Below are 25,536 nucleotides of genomic sequence, written 5' to 3'. Positions count from 1 at the left end.
TGAGTCAAAGGCTTTAGATATATCTAATTTGAGGAGAATTCGTTGCTGTTTTTGCTGGTGGAGGAATCTTGCTATTTGCTGAACCAACATGAAATTATCTTGAATAAAACGACCTTTTATGAAGGCACTCTGGTTGGGTGACACCAAGTGTTGTAGCCGACATGCAAGGCGATTGGCCAGCAATATACCTCGTATTACTTGTTGAATTGAGGGCCATGACTAACTGTAATACTAACTCTTTATTTTAGTTTTAACATTTGACCCCAAGTTTTTTTATTATCTGTAGTTCTTAAAGTATCTGTACTCACTGTCAAACCTCATGTGCTGTATATTATCTATGCAGGATTCTCCAATGCGAATACCAGCTGAGCAATTTCTTACATTTAGGGCATATGGTGCTCCACCGATCGTGATAGCACTTGCTGCACAGGGTGCATTTCGTGGGCTCATGGATACGAAAACACCTTTATATGCTGTGGGTAAGATTATAGAAACTCTTTTATCTGCTAAAATGAACAAACTGGACCATGTGAAGTGTTGCAATTTATGTATTTCTTATAAGCAAGTTCCAGGATGAAATGTCTTGTGCATGTAGTTGCCACTGCAGTGGTCTGTGCACCTAGTCCAGTGGTCATCTAGAAATTTAACAATAACAGACCTGTCAATGTTATCAATTTTAGATTTAAAGTTCCCCATTAATGAGTGACAATAAGATTTAGGAAGTGACAGCTACCACAAATGCAAGTTCTGAGAAGTTTGTTGGCTTACCAGAGTTTGTTGTACTATGACTGTGTTATGATAGGCCGCACATATCAACGGAAGACCAGCGGCTGAGAAGGAAGCCTAGGCTAAAATAATGTATAGTTTGTTAGCATGCGAGTGATTTTAGGAGATTGGTTATTGCCTTGTAAACACTCGGTCTATATGGCCTAACTTGCGATTAAGGATTGGTTAGCCTGGGATTGAGATTCATTCTCCCCTGGGCCCCCGGGCATCACTGTTCACCGTCATCTTTGTGTCGACCTCGCCCCAAACCCTCGACGGCAGCACGGCGCCGTCGCGCCGCCGCCTTGCCAAGCCACGGCTCGCTTTCTCCCCTCCATACTTCCTCCGCAGTAAGGTGCGCCGTACCAACCTGGTATCAGAGATGTCCTCTGGTTCTGGGACTCCGTCGGTGTCCGTGCCCTCCTCCACCACTGTTCCGCCCACCTCCGGCGCACCCGCACCGGCGGCCACATCCGCTGCCCTTGTGCCAGCCATACCACCAAACGTCTCCCTCCCACCTCCCCCGCCCGCCTCCTCTGATGTCATCGCTGCTGCCCTCTACGGCCTCCAGCAGCAGCTGCACCTCCAGTTCGGCGCCATCAACGCGCGACTCGCTGCTCTCGAGGGCCACACACCCTCGCCGCCATCCGCGTCGCTTCCGTTCGGCCTTCCCGCATACGGCGGCGTGCCTCCGCTGCCGGCACCTACTTCCGGCGGTGTGCCACTCCTCACGGCGTCCGGCGTCGTCACGTCGGCACCAACCGCGGTGCCACAAATTTTCCCATCTGTGCCTCCACCCGTGCCCATGTTCTCCCCCTCTGTGCCGCCCTCCACCACCACCACCACCATACCCTCGGGACCCATCCCGATCACACAGATCAACTTCCCACATTCACCCTCCCCGCTGCCACCATTGTCATCCATCATGCAGGCCCCGGTGGACTCCTCTGCCAGGCACAACCCTCCACCGCAAACCCACATCCCCCCGGCACCGGAGGGCCACACCGTGCCGCGTTACCAAAAACTTTCGTTTCCGACTTATGACGGCGAAGTGGAGCCGTTGGGGTGGTTGAATAGATGTGAGCAGTTCTTCCGTGCCCAGCGAACTCCGGATATCGACCGCGTCTGGTACGCGTCCTACCACATGAACGGCACGGCGCAACAGTGGTACCTCGTGCTTGAGCGCGACGCCGGCGAACCCACTTGGAACGAGTTCAAGATCCTCTGCCATAACAGGTTCGGGCCGCCAATCAGCACCAACCATTTGGCCGACCTGGCGCGTCTGCCGTTCACCTCGACGGTCGAAGAGTACCTGAAGGCGTTCCAGGCGCGCCTCGCTCACGCTGGTCCCCTGGCGCCCCTTCAGCAGGCCCAGCTCTTCATGGGCGGACTGCCTGAGGCCCTTCGCGTCGACGTGGAGCTCCACGAGCCCCAGGATCTCCAGCGGGCGTTGCGTCTGGCCAGGGCGTACGAGCGTCGGAACGCACCGGCGACACTCGCGCTCCCCGCACCACCCCCCCCGACCACCACGCCGCGCGCTTCCAGCGCCTGGAGCCGGCCAGCCCGCGCCACATGCGGCGCCGACGTCGTCGTCCACGACACCGCGTCTATTCAAAAAGCTCACACCTGACGAGATGGCTGCTCGCCGCAAGCAGGGGCTGTGTTACAATTGCGACGAACCTTATGTGCGCGGCCATAAGTGCGCGCGGCTGTTCTTCCTGGAGGCGGCTGACTACACGGTGGACGAGCCGGACGACGTCGACGACACCCAGGCACCCACCGACACCACGGCCGTGGCGCCCACGACGTACGACCCCGATGCCCCCTTGATCTCCTTATCGGCGATCACGGGCGTCCGCACGGAGGACACGATGCAATTGCGCGTGCAAGTTGGCGCGCACGAGTTCACGACGTTGCTCGACAGTGGGTCTACCCACAACTTCATCAGCTCAGCGGCGGCGCGCCGCATCGGCCTTCACTTCAAGGAAGCGGGGGGCACCCATGTCGTCGTGGCGAACGGCGACCGTGTCGCTTGCCGGGGCCTCGCCCGCGACGTTGCCCTCCGGATTGGCAACGAGCACTTCGTGGTGGATTGTTTTTCCATCCCTCTGGACTGCTACGACATGGTCTTGGGGATCGCCTGGCTGCGTACCCTGGGGCCCATCCTCTGGGACTTTGACGAACTCCGCATGGAGTTCACACGCCACGGCCGCCGGGTGCTGTGGAAGGGCATCGGCTCGACGCGCACCGCCCCTCTGCCGACGGGACGCCTTCATTCCGGCCGCCTCTACTCTGCCAAAGGAACCGAGCCGGCCCTGCTCGAGCGGCTGCTGGACGCGTATGCGGATGTGTTCGCCGCGCCCACGGGCCTCCCTCCGGCGCGGCCCTGTGACCACCGAATCCACCTCAAGCCGGCCACAGAGCCCGTTGCCGTCCGACCATACCAATACCCCCAATTGCAAAAGGATGAATTGGAGAAACAGTGCGAGGACATGCTGCAGCAGGGCATCATTAGGCCCAGTACATCGCCATTTTCCGCACCGGTACTCCTCGTCAAGAAGCAGGATAGTACATGGCGCTTTTGTGTTGACTACCGGGCGCTCAATGCAGCGACAGTGAAGGACAAATTCCCCATCCCGGTCGTGGAGGAGCTCCTCGACGAACTCCATGGCGCGAAGCTCTTCACCAAACTTGACCTCCGATCGGGGTATCATCAAGTTCGTGTGCACCCCGAGGACGTGGCCAAGACGGCGTTCCGCACTCACCATGGCCATTTCGAGTTCTTGGTCATGCCATTCGGCCTCTCCAACGCGCCATCGACATTTCAAGCACTAATGAATTTTGTGCTCAAGCCTTTCCTCCGCAGGGGCGTCCTGGTGTTCTTCGACGACATCCTCGTCTACAGCGCTTCCTGGACCGAGCACCTGCAGCTGCTTCGGGCGGTCCTCAGCGTCCTCCGCGAGCATCGTCTCCACATTAAGCGCTCAAAATGCTCCTTCGCCACGCCATCGGTCCAGTACCTCGGCCATGTCATCACGGCGGACGGCGTGGCTATGGACAGTACCAAGGTGGCGGTTGTGCAGTCCTGGCCGCAACCACGGTCAGTCCGAGGCCTGCGCGGCTTTCTCGGCCTCGCCGGGTACTACCGGCGGTTCATCAATAACTATGGCTCCATCGCGGCGCCGTTGACACAGCTACTGCGCAAGGAGGCTTTCTCTTGGACCGACGCCGCTACGACGGCGTTCGCAGACCTCAAAGCTGCGCTATCCACTGCGCCCGTGTTGCACCTGCCCGATTTCTCCACGGAGTTCGTCGTCGATTGCGAAGCGTCGGGGTCCGGCTTCGGAGCAGTCTTGCACCAGGGAGCCGGCCCCATCGCGTTCTTCAGTAGGCCCTTCGCCGCGCGTCACCTGCAGGCCGCGGCTTATGAGCACGAGCTCATCGGCCTTGCGCAAGCAGTCCGCCATTGGCGCCCCTATCTTTGGGGTCGCGCCTTTGTGGTGCGGACAGATCACTATGCATTGAAGTTTATGCTGGATCAAAGGTTGTCAACGATCCCGCAACACCATTGGGTTAGCAAGTTGATGGGATTCGATTTTCGGGTGGAGTATCGCTCGGGCCGCCTGAACGTCGTCGCGGACGCGCTCTCGCGCAGAGACGGCGACGCACCGCTCCTGGCCCTCCTCAAGCTGGCGGATCAACATGCGCGGGAGGCTTCCCTGCCGGCGTTCCAGCTCTTCGATGACCTACGGCGCGAGATCGACGCCTCGCCCGAGCTCCGCACGCGCCGCGACGCCGTGGCGGCTGGTGACCACGGCGCCGATTGGCGCGTCCACGACGGCCTGCTGCTACGCGACGGCCGCGTGTTCGTGCCCGCGTCGTCGACGGTCCTGGATGACGTACTGCACCTGGCCCACACGGGGGGCCACGAAGGCATCCAGAAGACGCTGCAGCGCCTCCGCTCAGAGTTCTACGTCGACCACGATCGGCGTGTCGTCCGCGAGTTCGTTCGCTCGTGCGCGACATGCCAACGCAACAAAACAGAGGCGCTGCACCCGGCGGGTCTTCTCCAGCCCCTCCCTGTGCCGTCGCGCATATGGGCGGACATCTCCATGGACTTCGTGGAGGCCCTTCCTAAGGTACATGGCAAAAGTGTCCTCCTCACAGTGGTTGACAGGTTCTCGAAGTTCGCCCACTTCATTCCCTTGGGCCACCCATACACGGCGTCGTCCGTGGCCCGAGCTTTCTTCACGGAAGTGGTGCGCCTGCATGGGTTCCCGGAGTCAATTGTGAGTGACCGGGACCCGGTCTTCACGGGCCATGTGTGGCGGGACCTGTTCCGCCAAGCTGGCGTGAAATTGAGCATGAGCACGGCATTCCATCCGCAAACGGATGGATAGTCTGAGGCAGTGAACAAGACCATCGCCATGTATCTTCGCTGCCTCACCGGAGATCGTCCCCGCGACTGGCTTGAATGGCTTCCGTGGGCCGAGTACTGCTACAACACTTCATACCACTCGGCCCTCAGGACGTCGCCCTTCACCGTGGTCTATGGCCGCGAGCCGCCAGAGCTGCTGCCCCACGCGCCGGGACGCGCACGTACAGACGCCGTCGACACGCTGTTCGCAGACCGCGACGAGTTCCTGGCCGAGGTGCGTTCGCGCCTTCTACAGGCCCAAGAATATGCTCGTCGTCACTACGACGCCAAGCATCGCCCCCTGGAGTTCGCCGTGGGGGACTGGGTGTGGCTGCGCTTGTTACACCGACCTACCCAGTCCTTGGAGCCAACCAGCCGCGGCAAGCTCGGTCCGAAGTACGCCGGGCCGTACAAGATCGTTGAACGCGTCGGCACGGTGGCCTATCGTCTTCACCTGCCAGATGGAGCTCGCATTCACGATGTTTTTCATGTAGGGGTGCTCAAGCCTCTGCGCGGGCCTCCGCCGTCGTCGGTGCCTGCGCCGCCTCCTCTCCGACATGGTCGCCCTCTACTTCGTCCCGGCCGCGTGCTGCGCGCCAGCCTGCGACGCGGTGTGTGGCATGTGCTGGTGCAGTGGGCTGACATGCCACCGTCCGATGCAACCTGGGAGCCGGTCGACGAGTTCCGCGCTGCGCACCCCTCCTTTCAGCTCGAGGACGAGCTGTTCGCCGAGGGGGGGAGAGATGTTATGATAGGCCGCACATATCAACGGAAGACCAGCGGCTGAGAAGGAAGCCTAGGCTAAAATAATGTATAGTTTGTTAGCATGCGAGTGATTTTAGGAGATTGGTTATTGCCTTGTAAACACTCGGTCTATATGGCCTAACTTGCGATTAAGGATTGGTTAGCCTGGGATTGAGATTCATTCTCCCCTGGGCCCCCGGGCATCACTGTTCACCGTCATCTTTGTGTCGACCTCGCCCCAAACCCTCGACGGCAGCACGGCGCCGTCGCGCCGCCGCCCTGCCAAGCCACGGCTCGCTTTCTCCCCTCCATACTTCCTCCGCAGTAAGGTGCGCCGTACCAGACTGCTTCTGCTTCCTCTTAATGAAACACATGCCATGAGGGCACGTTCGCGAAAAAGTTCTGAGAAGTTTGCTGTATGATTCTCTTAATTATGATGCTTTATGTAATTATGTTCCTGCAAATGACAAAAGTAAATATTTAAGCACTCTGGATGCAGGTGTTGGCAACCTGGTAAACGTCATACTTGACGCCATACTTGTTTTTCCACTTGGTTTAGGAGTTAGAGGTGCTGCCTTGGCAACAGTGACATCAGAGTATGTTGAATTCATTTTAAGAATTTCATGTGTTTCCTTTGTTGGATTGTCTTAATTCCTCCTTTTTCATCTCCATAATTGCACCCATGAGAACTAAATCATTGGTACAACTATCTGCCTGTTGTCAGGTATGTGATTGCTTGCATCCTCCTCTGGAAGCTGAATAGTAAAGTAGTAATCTTTTCCCGAAATGTAATTGGTGGTGGAATCATACGTTATCTAAAATCAGGTTGGTGGATGCTCCAAATTTTTACTAACAAGTATTGATACAGGAGAGGTTTCTTTTGTTGCTAAAACTTTTTGTTGCAACTTTATTAATCTTTACTAGTTCAGAGCGGAGCTCCATGAGGCCATGATAGCCACTTTAACCAGAAACTATTCTGTAGGTGGACTTCTGATTGGCAGGACTATTGCAGTACTCCTGACCATGACACTGTCGACATCGCTGGCTGCAAGAGAAGGGCCTGTTCCAATGTCCGGCCATCAGTTGTGCTTGCAAGTGTGGCTGACAATTTCTCTGCTCAATGATGCACTAGCTCTTGCTGGGCAGGTCTGTACATTTTACGTTACGTGACATTTCTCGTTTAGGGTCTTACATTACAAATCTGTATGTCTTCTGCTTTAAAGTGTCCATAGTTCAATGCAGGCTCTACTTGCGAATGAATATGCAAAAGGGAATTACAAGCAGGCTCGTTTGGTTTTATACAGAGTTCTGCAGGTTAATAATGCACTTTGAAGTTCAGAAATGCTGCTGGTCTCCAGTCATGAGCTGCTTGCTGATACGTTTTGTTATAAATGTAGATTGGAGGTGTAACTGGAGTTGCACTGGCTGTGGTTCTGTTCTTTGGGTTTGGGTCCTTCTGTGTGCTGTTCACAAGTGATCCGGCAGTTTTAGACATTGCCAAATCTGGAGTCTGGGTAATGAAGAATAATTGGAATAAAGCAACTGACTTTCAGAAGTAAAGCATGATATTGTTTATGCTCATTTTGACAATATGAACTCTTGCAGTTTGTCACTGTTTCTCAGCCGATAAATGCTATTGCGTTTGTGATCGACGGGCTGTACTATGGCGTGTCTGACTTCACCTATGCTGCATACTCTATGGTATGGATATCGTTTTCTATTGTATCCACCATTAGGTTGTCATAACTAAACGTAGCGGGATTATGGCGTGCTTACAATTTTTGGCATCTGTGTTGCTCAGTTCTTTGTTGGGGCTGTTTCATCGGCATTCCTACTTGCTGCTGCTCCTAAGCTTGGTCTTGGTGGTGTTTGGTCTGGTCTAGTTCTTTTTATGAGCTTGAGAGCAGCGGCTGGATTTTGGAGGTAGTGCCCGATGTTCCAGCTGCTCCTTTCTAGAAATTTGGATAGCTAAAACCTTGGTGACTCATAGCATTTTGCTGCTGTGTGCAGGTTAGGGAGCAAAGGTGGACCATGGAAGCACATCTGGTCAGATACTAAACTGATAAATGACAAGAAATGACCATGTCTAGGTGATTCGACGGGAAGATGGAAACAAAGATCATTGACAGCTAACGGCAGTTACATGTAAATAACCAGTAGAAGTTGTGTATGAAGTAGAAGAGTATTAACTGTCTAGGTCCTTATCTTACAATCATATAAATTGTGAACTACTACTAAGTTCAGACTTGAGGAAAAGGAAATATTCGTATACTGGAGTCTTGGGGCACGTTTGGTTGGTTTGCGCGGCCAGCTCGCCTCGCCTCGCTCGGCTTTGCCAGCTGCGGAGAGCAGTTTTGGCTTGCTTGTGCTGGTGACGGAATTCTGGAAAGAGCATGAGGCTGGAAGCAAACCAACCAAACGCTGTGTCTTGATGCCCAGCCAAGCAAAAGGCAGAGCGAGACATCCAAACGTGCCCTTGAACAGAAGCAGCACGGAAGTCTTAAATTTTACAATTGTTTGTTTTTTCCTTGTTTTCAGGTAAGGGAGCAAAGGTGGACCTTGGGAGTCTATCTGGTCAGATAGTGAGTAAAGCACAGATATGACCATGTGGATTCGATTGTTCAATTGATCTCCCACACTCCCACAGCCAGCAGGTAAAGGGTAATGGTAGCAAGAAATGTGCATACTGCTGCAGGTCATATATAGCCCTGCGTAACAGGCAGCTGATGTAGCTCTGTCGAAGATGTACACTTGTAGTTGGTGACTTGGTGTTGGATGGCTGGGCTGTCTTGTTCTGGCTGTTGTAGGAGACTAGTAGGAGCTCACAGCTTTCAACTGTACTAGGAAGCTTAGTTATATTATATAACAAAAAAGAAAGAAAGAAAACTGTGTTCCAATAGAAAATCCCTTCCTGTAAATTTCGTTCTGGAAATCCTCCCTGTAAATGAAATTTTGTCCAACATTCTAGGATCTGTAAATCTGGTAATCATTTTTGGCACTATATAAACTCAGTGATTATCTGAAATAGAAGAATCTGAGTTGGTCGTTCCAATATTGTGCACGTGCATCTGTTAGGTACATGGGCCTGGAGAGACATAACGTCAATCTTATAAAACAGGTAACACTGCTAGCGTTGGGGGCATCGAAGATTCAGGAGAGAACAATTCGTCTTCCTCATACATCTCTCTTCACTCAAAGCTTCCTCTTCTTTACTTGGAACCTTCTAGGACCTTCTTGGTGTTCTTCTCTAGATCCTCCATCCCCAATTGCTTGCTGAACCCCAAACCTCCCTCTTCACTCGAAGTTATTTGTGAACCAATCGAGAAGGGGTCATCGGACATTGCAAATTTGCTACGATGGGCTCTGGACGGACAGGATGCTAGACCGACAGTAGGCTAGAGGCCCATAGTGAAGTCGAAACGAACAGGCCAACCCAAACAGCCAATTATTAGCCCAGGCAGAGCAGAGGATATTCCTTTTCCGTGTAGCAGGATAGAGAGGGAGGGGAGCCGCAGAGACCAGAGAACAGTGAGCGGAGCAGAGGAGAGGAGAAGGCGGCCAGCCGGAGGCAGACGCGGAGAGGAGGAAGAGGAATCGAGCGAGGATGCCGTGCCTGAACGTGTCGACCAACGTGAACCTGGAGGGGGTGGACACCTCCGCCATCCTCGCCGAAGCCTCCAAGTCCGTCGCCAATATCATCGGCAAGCCAGAGGCTGTAAGCCTCCGCCTTTCCCTTCACCCGGACTTCTGTCTTCCCCTCTGGTTCTGCTTCCCCTTCCGTCTCTTGTTGCTTGTTAGGTAGGCGCTTGTAGATTGTGGGTCTATTTGGTTGGTGGAGATTATGCTTCCTTTTTTTTAATTGGCACTTGACACTTGGCAACCTGTTAGGGTTTTGAGCAAGATGTGCATCGCTGTATGACACCTTTCTGTACGTTATCATTCAATTGGCCGTGTTTATTGATGCTAGTTTAAAGAGAATTCGTGTGAATCAGTAAATCTCCCAATTTTTCTACATGGGGATTTTTTTTTTACCTCTACTAGTCTTTTATTTTGGGGGAATATCCTCTAGGTGCATTATGGACGCCCCGATGTTGATTTTCACTGAACTCAGTGGAAAACTTTGTTAATATTCACATTACAGCCTAGAATCCCTAGGATGAGACTGCAATTTCCTGCATATCCTGGCCATGCTTAAATTGAGTTCATATATAAATAAATCGTAGTTTTTTTTTCATTTTAATAGTTTCAGCATTGAGGGAGACAACTATAGATAACTCATGTATGAGACTGAATCCCTAGTCTCTATCTAAGAACTGATATACTGACCATTGTCATCACGCAGTACAAGGAATGCCAAACCATTTGCCTACCATTTTCACTATCCTACCAATCTGATTATGGAACGGAAATGCGGTATATTAAGACATTGAGAACAGATGCATTTACAGCAAACTAACTGATGAAAGTTTATGCTCACAGTTTTCTGGAACAGATTTCTATCAACCAGCAACCCCTTAGTGTACCATTCTTCAGCACTAATCTCTAGTTCTGTTAAATATGTGGACCATGGGCTGCGTGTGCTTTTCCTTTATGTTACCCTAGTACTACAGCCATCAATTTTACATAGATGAAATTTGAAAGTTCATGTTTATCAGTCACTGTGTTACTCTTACTCAGGCAGCTGCTTTAGTTCAGTACATAAATTTTTATGCCCTGTACTAGAGGTCACAGCTTTTCATTTTCTGTTAGCCGTTTAGTCCATTTAGTGTTAGTCGGGCAGCTGCTTTGCTACTATCAAGGGCAAAAAATGACCTCTCTGAATACATCATATTCATAACCTGACCATGCTAATCTCATTCTCATACTAACAATTGTTGGATTCCTTTTTGGGTGATCTGTGGTGCTAGGCTCAAATTACTGAAGTTTAGCTTTTATTGTTTCTCTGTCTTGACTTATTTGGATGAAGCCATTTCTCTTGAGTACTATCATCTTGAGGAACTAATATCAAGTAGGCTGTTAAATATGTAGACCATAGGCTGCATGTGCTTTTCCTTTATGTTACCCTAGTACTACAGCCATCAGTTTTACAACAACAACAACAACAACAACAAAGCCTTTAAGTCCCAAACAAGTTGGGGTAGGCTAGAGTTGAAACCCAACAGAAACAATCAAGGTTCAGGCACGTGAATAGCTGTCTTCCAAGCACTCCTATCTAAGGCTAAGTCTTTAGGTATATTCCATCCTTTCAAGTCTCCTTTTATTGCCTCTACCCAAGTCAACTTCGGTCTTCCTCTGCCTCTCTTCACGTTACTATCCTGACTTAGGATTCCACTACGCACCGGTGCATCTGGAGGTCTCCGTTGCACATGTCCAAACCATCTCAACCGGTGTTGGACAAGCTTTTCTTCAATTGGCGCTACCCCTAATCTCTCACGTATATCATCGTTCCGAACTCGATCCCTTCTTGTATGACCGCAAATCCAACGCAACATACGCATTTCCGCGACACTTAGCTGTTGAATATGTCGTCTTTTCGTAGGCCAACATTCTGCACCATACAACATAGCAGGTCTAATCGCCGTCCTATAAAACTTGCCTTTTAGCTTCTGTGGTACCCTTTTGTCACATAGGACACCAGACGCTTGCCGCCACTTCATCCACCCTGCTTTGATTCTATGGCTAACATCTTCATCAATATCCCCGTCCCTCTGTAGCATTGATCCTAAATATCGAAAAGTATCCTTCATAGGCACTACTTGACCTTCCAAACTAACATCTTCCTCCTCCCGAGTAGTAGTGCCGAAGTCACATCTCATATACTCAGTTTTAGTTCTACTAAGTCTAAAACCTTTGGACTCCAAAGTCTCCCGCCATAACTCCAGTTTCTGATTCACTCCTGTCCGGCTTTCATCAACTAGCACTACATCGTCCGCGAAAAGCATACACCAAGGGATGTCCCCTTGTATGTCCCTTGTGACCTCATCCATCACTAAAGCAAACAAATAAGGGCTCAAAGCTGACCCTTGATGTAGTCCTATCCTAATCGGGAAGTCATCCGTGTCTCCATCACTTGTTCGAACTCTAGTCACAACATTGTTGTACATGTCCTTAATGAGCCCGACATACTTCGTTGGGACTTTATGTTTGTCCAAAGCCCACCACATAACATTCATTGGTATTTTATCATAAGCCTTCTCCAAGTCAATAAAAACCATGTGTAGGTCCTTCTTCTTCTCCCTATACCGCTCCATAACTTGTCTTATTAAGAAAATGGCTTCCATGGTTGACCTTCCGGGCATGAAACCAAATTGGTTCATAGAGACCCGCGTTATTGCTCTCAAGCGATGCTCGATAACTCTCTCCCATAGCTTCATAGTATGGCTCATCAACTTAATTCCCCGGTAATTTGTACAACTTTGCATATCCCCTTTATTCTTGTAGATCGGTACCAATATACTTCTCCTCCACTCATCAGGCATCTTGTTCGATCGAAAAATATGGTTGAACAGCTTGGTTAACCATACTACAGCTATATCCCCGAGGCATCTCCACACCTCGATTGGGATACCATCCGGTCCCATCGCCTTACCTCCTTTCATCATTTTCAACGCCTCTCTGACCTCAGATTCTTGGATTCTCCGCACAAAGCGCCTATTGGTGTCATCAAAAGAGTCATCCAACTGAAAGGTTGTGTCCATATTCTCACCATTGAACAATTTGTCAAAATACTCTTGCCATCGATGTCGGATCTCATCCTCCTTTACCAAGAGATGCTCCCTTTCATCCTTAATGCACTTAACTTGGTTGAAGTCCCGTGTCTTTCTCTCACGAACCCTAGCCATCCTATAAATGTCCTTCTCTCCTTCCTTCGTACTCAAATGTTGGTAAAGATCCTCGTACGCTCTACCCTTTGCCACACTTACAGCTCGCTTTGCGGTCTTCTTTGCCACCTTGTACTTCTCTATGTTGTCCGCACTCCTGTCATGGTACAAGAGTCTATAGCATTCTTTCTTCTCCTTAATAGCCCTTTGAACTTCCTCGTTCCACCACCAAGTATCTTTAGCCTCGCGTCCCCTTCCTTTGGTTACTCCACACACCTCTGAGGCTACCTTCCGAATGTTGGTTGCCATCTTGTCCCACATATTGTTTATATCGTCTTCTTCCTTCCAAGAGCCCTCTTTGATAACCCTTTCCCTAAATACCTCTGACGTCTCCCCTTTCAGTTTCCACCACTTTATTCTTTCAATCTTAGCTTGTTTATCCCTACGGGCACGCACCTGAAAACGAAAATCTGCCACCAAAAACTTATGTTGAGAAACAACACACTCCCCTGGTATCACCTTGCAATCCAAGCATGCTCGTTTGTCCTTTCTTCTTGTGAGGACAAAGTCAATTTGGCTACAGTGTTGTCCGCTACTGAAGGTCACTAGATGAGATTCTCTCTTTCTAAAGAAACTGTTGGCTATCATCAGGTCAAAAGCTACCGCGAAGTCCAGAACTTCCTCCCCCTCCTGATTCCTACTACCATACCCAAAACCTCCATGAACTGTCTCGACACCTGCGCTTGTAGTACCTACATGTCCATTAAGATCTCCTCCTATAAAAAGCTTCTCACTACTAGGTATAGCTCTAACCAGGCCATCTAAGTCTTCTCAGAACTGTCTCTTAACACTCTCGTCGAGGCCTACTTGGGGGGCATACGCACTAATTACGTTCAATACCATATCACCAACGACAAGCTTGACTAAGATAATCCTATCTCCTTGCCTTCTCACTCCCACCACACCATTCTTGAGGCTCTTATCAATCAAAACTCCTACTCCATTTCTATTCGCGACTGTCCCTGTGTACCAAAGCTTGAAACCTGTATTGTCCACCTCCTTCGCCTTCTGACCCTTCCATTTAGTCTCTTGAACGCATAATATATTTACACGCCTCCTAGTCGCGGTATCAACTAATTCTCTTAACTTACCTGTAAGTGACCCTACATTCCAACTACCTAAACGGATCCTAGTTGGTTCGACTAGCTTCCTTACCCTTCGCACCCGTCGACTCTGATGCGAAGACCCTTGCTCATTTTTCACTACACCCGGGCGCCGATGTAGCGCGCCACTAAGGAAGCGACGACCCGATCCTTGGTTACTTGACACCATGCCCAGATCACGACACGGCGCGTCACGGGGGTGACGACCCGGCCCTTGCCCATTTAACACCATACCCAGGTTCCGATATGGCGCGTCGTACAGCCATCAGTTTTACATAGATCAAATTTGAATGCTCATGTTCATCGGTCACTTTGTGTTACTGTTACTCATGCAGCTGCTTTGCTATGTAGTTCAGTACCCAATTTTTTATGCCCCGTACTTGAGGTCACAGATTTTCATCTTCTGTTAGCTGTGTAGTCCATTTAGTGTTAGTCAGGCAGCTGCTTTGCTACTATCAAGGACAAAAATGACCTCTCTGAATACATCGTATTCATAGCCTGACCATGCTATTCTCATTCTCATAGTAACATGATTTGGATTCCTGGTTGTTGACCTGTGGTGCTAGGCTCAAATTACTGAACTTTAGCTATTATTGTTTCTCTGTTCTTGACCTATTTGGATAAAGCCATTTCTCTTGAGTACTAACATCTTGAGGAACTAACTGGAATGGTTGTCCTCCCACAGTACGTGATGGTTGTTCTCAAGGGTTCGGTGCCTATGGCATTTGGAGGTACCCAGGAGCCTGCAGCTTACGGTGAGCTAGTTTCCATCGGAGGCCTGAACCCTGATGTGAATAAGAAGCTTAGTGCTGGCATTGCTTCTATCCTGGAGTCAAAGCTGTCCGTGCCCAAGTCGCGCTTCTACCTCAAGTTCTATGACTCAAAGGTAAGCGACCACTGTTTCTTATTGAGCAAGTGCTCACTCAGTCATGGGTCCTTTTAACCTTCACCAACGTTCTCATATTAATTTTGTTGTTTGTTAGGCTCATCCTGCACAAGAATATGCTCAATGTTTACATGCTTTGCATCAAGAATAGATGGTTCATTCCATCTTCTTTGTTTTGCATCTTCTTGCCTACATAGATGGCATTAAGATCTTCACCGTCCAGCATATTTTCAATGTCATGCTATCCGTGAGCACTCACTGATATATTAATTATGTGATGATGCAGCGCTCGGACTTTGGTTGGAACGGCTCCACCTTCTAGACTTGAGGTCTGCAGCTTAAATAAAAGAAATCCGTGTTACCTAATGCCATGGCTATTGCCTATTAAGAACAATGTCATAAGATGTGTCTTAATTGGTGCTGAACTGAGAATCAGTAATCGCTGTTGTGGAACTCGAAGTTGGATGCAGACGTGTTGAGTGCCTTCTAGCATGCTTGTGCTATCTTATTGTTGGCTTGAGATCAGTCTATATTATCTTGGGTTGGTTCTTTCTGTATTGTAACCGTATCTTAAAATGGTGTGTTCTTTGTTAACCTAGCGAAAATCTGCCAAAGCTAGTGTTGTTTTATAGCCTTACGGTTACAGGGGACATTGGCTGGTAACTGAAATTTCTTCATAGCCACTATTTGTTGTTTCAGACTAGTCTTTGCCGTTGTGATTTGCTGGCCTAGACGCCTAGTGGTAGTAGTATACATTCAAGGAATAACGCAAGGGAGGTTTGGTTAAGTATGGTGCAAGAACTTTGCTGGTGTGCTGGCTGTTTCTTCTAGATCCAAGCAAAGTACATGGTGGACTGGTGGTTGATTGCTATTGAAAAAGGAGAAGGAAGATGCATTGTAAACTTGTTGCTGTTGGTGCTGGACCTACTCTTTTGCTGCCTAACCTGGAAAAGGATACTTCCATGCTGCCCGAGCTTTCTAGTGTGTCACAATTTCAGAGCACATTGCGTCGTTACCTTACCTAACCATCAATGTTAGCTGCATCTGCATAAGCACTTTGCTGTTTTTCCAGGCAACTGGAGCCTGGAGTACTGCCCAAGTGCCCATGCGACATTGCTCGTATGAATTTTGAATGAATGTAATAAAAAAGGAACTTTTGATGGAACCAAAGGAAAAAAAAATCTCTTCTTTTTAGCTGTTATTACAATTGTCGTCCAGCCACAAATTCTAAGTGTAAAATAAGGAACTTCTTGATGGACTGGAGCCAAAGAAACCAACAAATTATTTCTCGACAAAAAAAGAAAAGAAATAAAAGGCAGATTTTTAGGCCATTTTTCACAAGAAAACGTGCAGCTGGTAACTGTTGACCCGTGTGTCGGTGCGGTGCGGCTTGTTTGGCGACCACGACGGACGGGGTCGGTCAGGCCACCATTTGTACTCGCGCCCATCTCCTCTCACTCCGCGTCCTCCCTCTCTCCTCAGATCCGCCAAACCCGCCGGGACAGAGAGATCGCCACATCGCCATGGCCGCGGCCTCGCCTCCGATCCTCCCCACCACGGTGGTCCCGGCCGCCGCACCATCCCCCGCGCCCACGGCCCTCTCCTCTGCGGACGCCACCGACACCAACCCAGCGGCGATCCGGGCGTTCCTCTCGCGCCTCCTCGACACCACCCGTCGCGCGCTCTCCGGCGCGCGGCCCTGGTCCGAGCTGGCGGACCGCTCAGCTCTCTCCCGCCCAGACTCCCTCGCGGAGGCCACGTCCCGCCTCCGCAAGAACCTGGCCTACTTCCGCGTCAACTACGCCGCGGTCACCGCGCTGTGCCTGGCCGCGGCGTTGCTGGCGCACCCGTTCTCGCTGGCCGCGCTGCTGGTGCTGCTCGCCGCCTGGTGCCTCCTCTACGTGCTCCGCCCCGCCGACGCGCCGCCCGTCGCCGCGTTCGGCCGCACCTTCTCTGACCGCGAGGTGCTCGGCGGGCTCGTCGCCGCGTCCGCCTTCGTCGTCTTCCTCACGTCGGTCGGGTCGCTCATCTTCTCCGCGCTGGCACTGGGTGCGGCCGTCGTCTGTGCCCACGGCGCCTGCCGCGTGCCTGAGGACCTGTTCCTCGATGAGGTTGTTGACCAGGGTGCTGGTGGCGCTGGTAACCCGCTGCTGTCGTTCATCGCCTCCGCCACCGGGGGCCGTGTCTGAGTCTCTGTGATCTAGATGCACACCCTCGTGAGTGTGAGAGGTCATTATCATTTCTTTAATTTCTTTCGATTATGCGAAACTATACTACAACACAATTACACAAAAGATACCTTAGCTAGAGCACACAAGAAAATGAAACATTGGGTTTACTAGTCTAGTCGATCTAGTGGTGTCCCCTGTATGAGAAACAAGAAAAGCTGAAAAATCTTCTTGTTATGTTTTTTTTTACAAATCTTGTTAGCTCGGTTCGGCTCGCTGAAACTTGGCTGAAATTGACTACTTGGCTGAAATTGACTGAAAACACTATTCTGGCTGAATTGGTGTGAGAGAAAAATAGTGTTCCGATTAAAAAAACAAGTCGAACAAGTTGGTTTCTGGTTAGGGTGGTGTTTAGTTCCAAAATTTTGTAAAATTTTTCAAGATTCTCCGTCACATCGAATCTTTGGACGCAAGCATAAAGCATTAAATTTAAATAAAAATAAAACTAATTACACAGTTTAGACAAAATTTACGAGACGAATCTTTTAAGCCTAATTAAACTATGATTGAATACTAATTACCAAATAACAACGAAAGTGCTACAGTTCTATTTTTCAAAAAAAATTCGCCAACTAAACCAGCCCAGCCCAGGTCGAACGGCTAACATACCCCGTTCAACTTGCACTAATAAAATATAGGGAAAATAGTGTTCTTGCCCCTTACACAGATGTGCAATTGTGATTTTGCCCTCGTTTTTCTAACTTTGTGATTTTGCCCTTAACTGTTTACTAGTCAACGCGATTTTACCCCTGGTCAACGCGAATTTGCCCCTGTTTTTATCGTTGACCAGGGGCAAAATCGCGTTGACTTGTGAACAGTTAAGGGCAAAATCACAAAGTTAAAAAAACAAGGATAAAATCACAATTACACATCAAAATTGGGACAAGAACTAAAGAGCCCCTAAAATATATGGTTGCCAAGGCGGTTTGGTTTGCCTCGGACTTAGAGCTGATGCCTTGCCTTCGTCGGACCATGGACCACACGCTTAAATTGCTACTGTTCTGCAATAAGGACCCTCCCATGCTGCCTTAGGTATGATTTTCTCTATTATGTGGTGTCTTTTGAAAGCACGTAATGATCATAGATTCAACAACATAAAGGCTCCGTTCGCTTTGCTAAAAAAATAGGTGGAATATTGTTTCAGTTAATTGTAAGAGAAAAACATGATTTTGACTGAAGTACAGATTATAAGATAAGCGAACATGACTAAATTGGTCGGTTTCTAGAGTCCTACATGAGGCAAATGCAATTGACAAAGCTTATTGTATGGCTATTGAGGAGGGCCCTGTTACGCATATTCCTCCACAACCTAGGCCCACATGCTTACAGATTTCAGTTGGTCCTAGGCCTTGTTTAGATTCCAAGTTTTTTCACTATCTTTCCATTACATCAAATCTTTAGACACATGCATGGAGTATTAAATATAGATAAAAAAATAATTAATTACACAGTTTGATTATAAATTACGAGACGAATCTTTTAAGCCTAGTTAGGCCATAATTGAATAATAATTGTCAAATACAAACGAAAGTGCTACAGTGTCAAATACTGATTCCTAACAGCTATCTAAACAAGGCCCTAGAATTATTTGTGATGCCTCTGTAGGCATACAAGGAGCCACCACGCCAAACCAAACAGACATTGGGATTTTCATTCTCACAACCTTTGCAGAAAGTGTTTTTCATTGTCGGTGTTTTGTAAACCTGACTAGTAAATTTATAGGATTGTCGCGCTGCTCTAGAAAGACGATGGTAACATCCAAATGACACGAGGATTTATACTGGTTCAGGCCGGAGCCCTACGGATGATCGATTACGTGTTTCTCTCTTGAATGCTCTAAAGTTCTTACAATGGGGATGCAAGAATGGTGGAAAAGGTTGGAGAGCTAGAGATAAGAGATGGACTGCCTGAAGGAAAGCTTCTGGAGCCCTACTACGATGGAGAATGAGTAAAATGGTAGAGGATCCGAGTCTCCCTAGATAGGTGCCCTGGCTGCCTTATATAGAGTTCGGAGCCAGGACGTGTACAGAGAAGGAGGTTCTCCTGACTGAAGGGTCGTGAGCCTGAGGAAGGTCCTAGCTAACTTGGCTTGCAAGCTACACCATCTTGTGGTGCACGTTTGGGCGTGGTTGTCGTCATGGTCCTGTGGCCACGTCGCGACATGGTGTGGCATGATGTTACTGTGCCGGCCGTGGCGGCACTGTAGGCACGGTGGTGGTTCGTCAGTCATCCTGTGCGATGTGGTCTCTGCCATGGTCTTCGTCATCGTCTCCTGATTTCCTGGGCGTCGTACAAGAGTTGGTAGCCGCCCCGGGTTGTTGATTGCTTCGTTGGCTTGAGGAGTGAAGGGCCACGATCCCGATCATTGGGGTCGTGGCTCCCGCCAGTCTGGCTGACCTCTAAGTCAAGGCCCTTGTCGTGGATCCCATCCCCTAGTGGGCAGGATCGTACATGCGTCTTGTTGGGCCATATCTGGCTGGTGGTCATTGTACCGGCCGTCACCGCTTTGGGCGGTATTGTCTTTTCTGGATTGCATGGTGTAGGGTGGCGTCTGACTGGACCGAGGTGGTCGCTGTCCCCTCGGTCCCTGTGAGGTCAGTGCGGCATGCTTATTCTTGTCAAAGCAGGCACACTTGGCTTCGCTCGACCTCTCTCTGTTCCTCCCAGGGGTCGGGACGGGGATAGGTCGTGCGCCTACCAAGCGTTGTGCGGCTAAGGCAGGAGGAAGGGGTTGTGGCTGGCCCTGGCCTTAGTGTCCGGCCTGGTTTACTTAGCTTAGCTGGGCCTCGGTCGTTCAGGCCTTCGCTAGCTGATATATTATAGGCCATGTGGCCTACTGACTAATCAGTGTCTTGAGATACCTCAGGGTTATAACCCCAATAGTAGCCCCCAAGTGTTTTTGCGATCATGAAGTGATTGTGAAAGCACTAAGATGCGTGTGCGTTTGTGCGTGGGTTCGTAGTCGTGGCCTACTCGAGCTTCGTCGCTCGACCCCTCGCAGGCTAGCGCATTCAATGCAGTAGGTGGCCGTTGCGTCTCGCCACGTCAAGATGCCCTTACGACGCGGTACGCGACTACGGAGCCCAGCCGTGTCAGTGTGCCATGTTTTGGGGTTAGCGACCCAGACAGATCCGAGTGGTCTCATCGACGCTGTACCGGCCCTGCCTTTGGGAGGGTCTCGATTTCCCCGACCTCACATAGGCATCTAACATTGGCTGTGACCTTCCGTAGTTCGCCACGTGGCACGGGGGTCTCAGGCTGCTTAGTCTGCCCTTGGGCCTATAAATATAAGCCTTCCTTCTGTTTGAACCACTCATGGCTATAACTTCGAATCCTTCCCTACCTTCCTACTGAGAGAGTGAGGGAATGGGAGAGAAACGTTCATGGGGAACTATGCGGTTCCCATCATACATCATACTAGAGGTCGTAGGTAGCGCTTGAAAGCTGGTGGTGCCCCTTCAACAACTGGTGCCAGAAGGAATCTTACAAGCAGGGGAGGATATGCCCGTGGTGTGCACGTACTATAGGGATCAGGCAATCCCATCATGGGCGAGATGGGTCTTGCTTGATTCCAAGGCTCTCTGTCTGTGCCCCGTTGGTGCTTGTGTAAGCCCATGGGTGCCCATTCAGGCATCCTTGAGTTGGTGCGACCTCTTGCCTCCTCCTATGCTCTCGTGTCCTAGGAGTCGTGTTGTTACAGGAAGGTCGGCGCGATGCCTGTCCTTTCGTGGCAGTAGCAAGGCCTCCTAGGGCTTACTAGAGATGTCACCGGTGTGGTGATTTCCATATTTGTATTTTGGTGCATGGCTTGGCCGTGCCCATTTCCGAAGTTTGATAATAGAGACCCTTTCTTTGAGTTTACTTGCTTCTCCGAGGTCTCTCGGTGGTGGTTAAGTCGTGGTCGCTTTTCCTAATAATGGCACGAGCCGGGATGCCCTCATCAGCCGAGGATTACCACGTGGGTTTGGAAGCATCTCTTGTCGTGCGTAATTAGGGAGCGATCCACATAAACATGGCGCCTCCCTTATGGAAGTACTTTTGTGAGTCTTTTTTGCCATTCGTTTGGTTAATCTCCCGCAATGGGGCTGCCAGCCTCCACTGGTTCATGAGATTCCGAGACGGCAGTGGGTCGGCAGCCCAAGACGCGGGGAGCAAACGATCGTAGCTTGGCCACTGTCCTTATCGGGGCCGCATGGACCCTGCTCCTTTTTCCTCCGGTATCCTTCTCGACCCTAAGGGGCCATGATGCCTGGTCACAAGCAACTTTGGTTTCACCCCACGTGGGGAGAGGCTTGTCCACCGTAACCACATGGTCGGAGCAGTGCGCCTCGTCGAGGTCAATGGGTAATTCGAGTGGGACCCGATATCCTTCCCAATCGATGTGGACCCAATACATCATTGGCCGTCAAGCCGGTCGATCCCCCACCACCTCCACAATGGCCATAGGGCAAGATGCCTCCCCCTAGAGGGGGTCAACTCGGGTGACTTCGAAGCGAATGACTCAGACACAGGAGGAAATGGTCGCAAGGTTCCACACCACTGATTAGAGCCGCAGGGGCCCATCTCGTCCTGCCCCTATCTCTTTTGTGGCCTAGAGCCCGTCTAAGGGCCATCCTAAGTGTGGGTTTCCTAAGCATGACGCGGGGGCATGGTTGTGATGGGCTCCTCTATGCGTGGACTTAGGGGCTCATTGCCTCCTCGATCATGACCTGACTTAATGGCGCTCGCCCGCACGTGAATACGTGATGCGCCACACTGTGCGGTTGCTGTGGTGCGGCAGCTCGCTTGTCAAGGATCCGTGGGACTCGTTCCAGGATGGATTCCGTAAGGGCACGGTTCGCACTCCTAGTTGCCACCACATATACGACCCCTTCGACTCGAGTTCCCTTACCTTGTTTTTGCCTTCCACTGTTGCGCGCTGCAATTGAGAGATGGGTGTAAGGGAATCGAACTCAAGGGATTTACCTAGGAAGTGCGTAGTCACTAGTGACCGCTCGGCGCCGTCTTCCTCCACTACCGCCTCTGCCTTTGCCCTCGCCTTGTGCCCTGCTTGTGTTGGGGATGTGTGAGTGGGTACATTCGACAGTGACAGAGGTGAGTGAAAGTATCTAGGCCCCTTGTTGGGTTTTGGTGATTAATGACAATACAAGATTACTATGACTAACGTGTATTTTACTGAGGCAATTAAGTTAGGTCATGGTAATGGAGATCAATTAGACAATCAAGGTGGTCATGCCCCTTGTGGCAGAACCTCCTAAATTATAGGACCCACATGCACTTGTCACTGTCCAACGACCTTTGACGACTATGCATATGTTCTTGGTAACTTAAGAAGTCTGTCGGGTGTCCTCGGGGAACCCTGAATCATCCACAATTTCCGAGCAGGATCACATTACAGAGTCATTGCAGTATTACAACATTTATTCAAATATATACATCAGAGTAAAATAGCGGAAGTCTTACGATAACTTAGTTTATAAACCAGTTGTTTCAAACCTTACAAACCAAGTTCGATAATTATTACAAACCATAGTAGTAGTGGAGTGGCATAATTAACATAAACATAACACACAAAATAAACATCCTGCCCAAGGATCACACATTCACTTATCATCATCGACCTGAACAACAGTCATGCAGCAAGGTCCAAAACAGACCTACTCATGAGGCTCACCTGCAACAAGGGTCAACGAACCCTGAGTACAAAAGTACTCAATAAGACTTAACCGAAATAAAACTGAGAAGACTCAGGGATGCAGGCTCAGGGATTCAAGGTATGGCTTTAGCAATAATCAAAGTTCTTTTGCGTAAAAGCTCTTTAACAAAATTCTTTATATCAACATTTTATCTTTGAAAAGATCATATACAAAGCTAACATGATCCATAATGAGATCATGAAACTTCATATCCAACACTTTCTCAAACCTTACTCAAGTTCTAGTTATTAACTATGATGATGAACAGTGAGTTGAGTCTCCATAACCAAGGAGCAACGACGATTCAAACCGATTATAAACCCAGCTGGGGATTCCAGACCACACGACATATGCAGGTCCCCGACCTACATATATCAACCTGCACTCAGATCCTCTAAAATAAGAATGGGTCCACGCCACCCGAGAATACAATACTCCACCAATCCAGCACATGGCCACGTGGGTACACGCTACTCTCGCCATCTCTCCACTCACAGTGCGCGAGTAGCCATTCTCGTAATAGAATAGCCGAGTTAAGGCTTACCGAAGTATGTGGTTAGTACTACAAAGTCTCACCTCATGCAATTCAACAACGGACGGACCTTAATCGACACAGGCAGAAAGAAGCCACTCACAAGACCTCCATGTCTTATGGCTCTCACACACCAAGTCCGCCCGGTCTAGATTTATTACTTCACATGCTCATATCTCATGATAATATAAGTAACTAAAGATCCATTTGAAACTTGCAGGTGACAGGTAATCACCCGGCTAAGCAGGACTAAGCATAGCTAGTCATTTACGAATTAAAACTGGTAACAAGGTAGATATGGAAAAACAAGGTTGGTAATGCACCAATTAGGTTTCCACTTGACTCCTAATCACTTAATGCAGTATAGAAAAGCAAAAGCGATAAAATTTGTAAAACACAAGGTAGGGTTAAATGCATCCGGGGCTTGCCTTCGTTGATGGAAAAGTTAGGTTCCTGCGACGTTCCACAAGTATCAGATCCGACCTCAACAGACGGATTAACCTCCTCCGCAACTTGATTAACTACCACATGTTCACCTTCGTTCACTACACATAGTAACAATGCCATGTTTAACATGATGCGGAATACAAAACATGATGCTTGATGATGGATGTAAAATTAACAATTCGAATACAACTTTACTTCGCAGTACAGTTGCAAGTCAAACGAACTAAATCTTTTTTGTAACACATACATCAATTGCCAAGGATCATTATCAACTAATGACCCAAGGTCATCACTCAATCCAAAATTTCAAACAAAACCTAAATCATTAAAGGTTACTATTTGCTTTTATGAATTAATTATTTAATTCAAAATTATGAAATAAATCAACTTATTCTAATTGAGCTCAAATTTTTTTAAATGTTCATCACATGATAACTAAGTGGCAAAACAATTTTCATAATTTTTGGATAATTAATTAAGCCTAGAAAAATCATGGAAACCCATTTATTAATTAATTGAGCAATTTTTATCACACTCAAAAACTGCTGAAAAATAACATTTCATATTTTTACTAAATAGTATTCATCACAGAGAGGTTACACAAAAATTTTCATAATTTTTGGAGCTCTAAATAAATCTACACAAAAATAACAAATTACAACACTATTCAAACATTTCAGAAAAGGAGAAAATTCATTTTTCAACTACACAGTCGCTGACAGGGTGACCCCACATGTCATCCCCGACCTCCCGCTTTGACCACGACGGCGATGGCGCTAACCGACGAAAACTCGCCGACGGTGAGACCAACGGTGACGGCCAAAGTACCAAAAGACTCCCCACACCACCCCGCATCGCTTGAAGGCACTAGCTTGAGCAATTATAGCGAGTTACGAGCTTGACGTCGGCCATGGCGGACGCGGCGGCTCGGTGATGCCACACTGGCGAAACAAGGCCGGTAGAGTGTAAAAAAAAGGCACGGTAAGGTTCAGCAGCTCACCACGAACACGTTGGAGCAAAGAGCAAGACCGGAGAAGCAACGGTGATGCGGGTCGACGTTCACAGCGGCCACGGCGGAGCAAACTTCGGCGACGGCAGTGCTCAGTCGATTGTGATGGACAAAATGAGAAATCAACCAGTCATAGAGCATCTCTGGAACAAGGCGGAGCTAGAGGTGCACTGAGCAAGAGCAAAGGCTCACCGGAGAGCGCTGGCCACTACGGCGCAAGCACGACGGAGAGGTTGCCGGCCGCGAGGAAGAAAGACGGCTAGCGATGATTCCCGGCGAAATCAAGTGACCACAGTTGGATGGCTAGGTGCGCAAGGAGTAGGCGAAGTTATTGAGCGCTTTGCTACGACAGCACAGACACTAGTTCGGCGGCGAGGGCTCGACGGAGATGATCGGCGACGTCGGGAAAAGCAGAGCAACGAAAGGAAGAACGGCAACGACGGTGGCTGGCTTTATAGGATGGCCAAGGGAGCAAGGAGGCGACACGCAGTGGCCTTCTCCGCGCCAGCGCGAAGCCAAGAGCGGCCACAGGCGCGACTGGAAGACCGGAGAAGGACGCCGGCGGTGGGGCGGTGGTCGTGGCACTGTTCCACTTAATTACAGAATTGCCATTTGTTTTAAAATCCAAATTACTCCCAAATTTGTATAACAACTCAAAAATCTCCAAAAATAAAGTTGCTCAAAATCCAAAGTTCTACAACTTTGCTTTTATAACCACCCCCAAATTCGGTCTACATTTTGAAATGAAATTTGAATTCAAATAGGGGACATTTAAGGAATTACGCCTTTTCGAATTACTTCAAATTTTTCATAACAACTTTGAAAACT

General features: G+C 49.3%; 3 protein-coding genes across 3 annotated transcripts; all 3 read left to right on the top strand.

The window, feature by feature from the left end:
• Window positions 1-161: 161 nt before the first annotated feature.
• LOC136479193 (protein DETOXIFICATION 44, chloroplastic-like) lies at window positions 162-8,888 on the top strand. The gene is made up of 10 exons (XM_066477134.1): window positions 162-191; window positions 344-479; window positions 6,426-6,522; window positions 6,651-6,751; window positions 6,909-7,072; window positions 7,169-7,240; window positions 7,324-7,440; window positions 7,532-7,627; window positions 7,728-7,849; window positions 7,937-8,888. Exons 1-10 carry the CDS (start codon window positions 162-164, stop codon window positions 8,004-8,006), a joined length of 1,005 nt encoding a protein of 334 aa, XP_066333231.1. The 3' UTR covers window positions 8,007-8,888.
• Window positions 8,889-9,375: 487 nt separating this feature from the next.
• Window positions 9,376-15,410, top strand: LOC136483384 (uncharacterized). Its single transcript, XM_066480435.1, has 3 exons — window positions 9,376-9,641; window positions 14,596-14,796; window positions 15,083-15,410. Exons 1-3 carry the CDS (start codon window positions 9,531-9,533, stop codon window positions 15,116-15,118), a joined length of 348 nt encoding a protein of 115 aa, XP_066336532.1. The 5' UTR covers window positions 9,376-9,530; the 3' UTR covers window positions 15,119-15,410.
• Window positions 15,411-15,550: 140 nt separating this feature from the next.
• On the top strand, window positions 15,551-17,262 carry LOC136483383 (PRA1 family protein B2-like). The gene has a single exon (XM_066480434.1). The coding sequence runs from the start codon at window positions 16,320-16,322 to the stop codon at window positions 16,983-16,985; it is 666 nt and encodes a 221-aa protein (XP_066336531.1). The 5' UTR covers window positions 15,551-16,319; the 3' UTR covers window positions 16,986-17,262.
• Window positions 17,263-25,536: the final 8,274 nt, after the last annotated feature.

Source organism: Miscanthus floridulus, chromosome 9 (assembly GCF_019320115.1).
Source record: "Miscanthus floridulus cultivar M001 chromosome 9, ASM1932011v1, whole genome shotgun sequence".
Taxonomy (NCBI): Eukaryota; Viridiplantae; Streptophyta; class Magnoliopsida; order Poales; family Poaceae; genus Miscanthus; species Miscanthus floridulus.
The sequence above is the reverse complement of the archived record's forward strand: the minus strand, read 5'-3'. Positions and strand labels throughout refer to the sequence as shown.

What these genes read in the sequence shown, in the direction of transcription:
- LOC136479193 (XM_066477134.1), top strand. Translation starts at nt 162, where the DNA reads ATGCAAGGCGATTGGCCAGCAATATACCTC. An exon ending in AACACCTTTATATGCTGTGG is followed by an intron (nt 480 to 6,425) that starts GTAAGATTATAG and finishes CTCTGGATGCAG; the next exon opens with GTGTTGGCAACCTGGTAAAC. An exon ending in CCTATGCTGCATACTCTATG is followed by an intron (nt 7,628 to 7,727) that starts GTATGGATATCG and finishes TGTGTTGCTCAG; the next exon opens with TTCTTTGTTGGGGCTGTTTC.
- LOC136483384 (XM_066480435.1), top strand. Translation starts at nt 9,531, where the DNA reads ATGCCGTGCCTGAACGTGTCGACCAACGTGAACCTGGAGGGGGTGGAC. An exon ending in TCATCGGCAAGCCAGAGGCT is followed by an intron (nt 9,642 to 14,595) that starts GTAAGCCTCCGC and finishes GTCCTCCCACAG; the next exon opens with TACGTGATGGTTGTTCTCAA. An exon ending in TCAAGTTCTATGACTCAAAG is followed by an intron (nt 14,797 to 15,082) that starts GTAAGCGACCAC and finishes GTGATGATGCAG; the next exon opens with CGCTCGGACTTTGGTTGGAA.
- LOC136483383 (XM_066480434.1), top strand. Translation starts at nt 16,320, where the DNA reads ATGGCCGCGGCCTCGCCTCCGATCCTCCCCACCACGGTGGTCCCGGCC.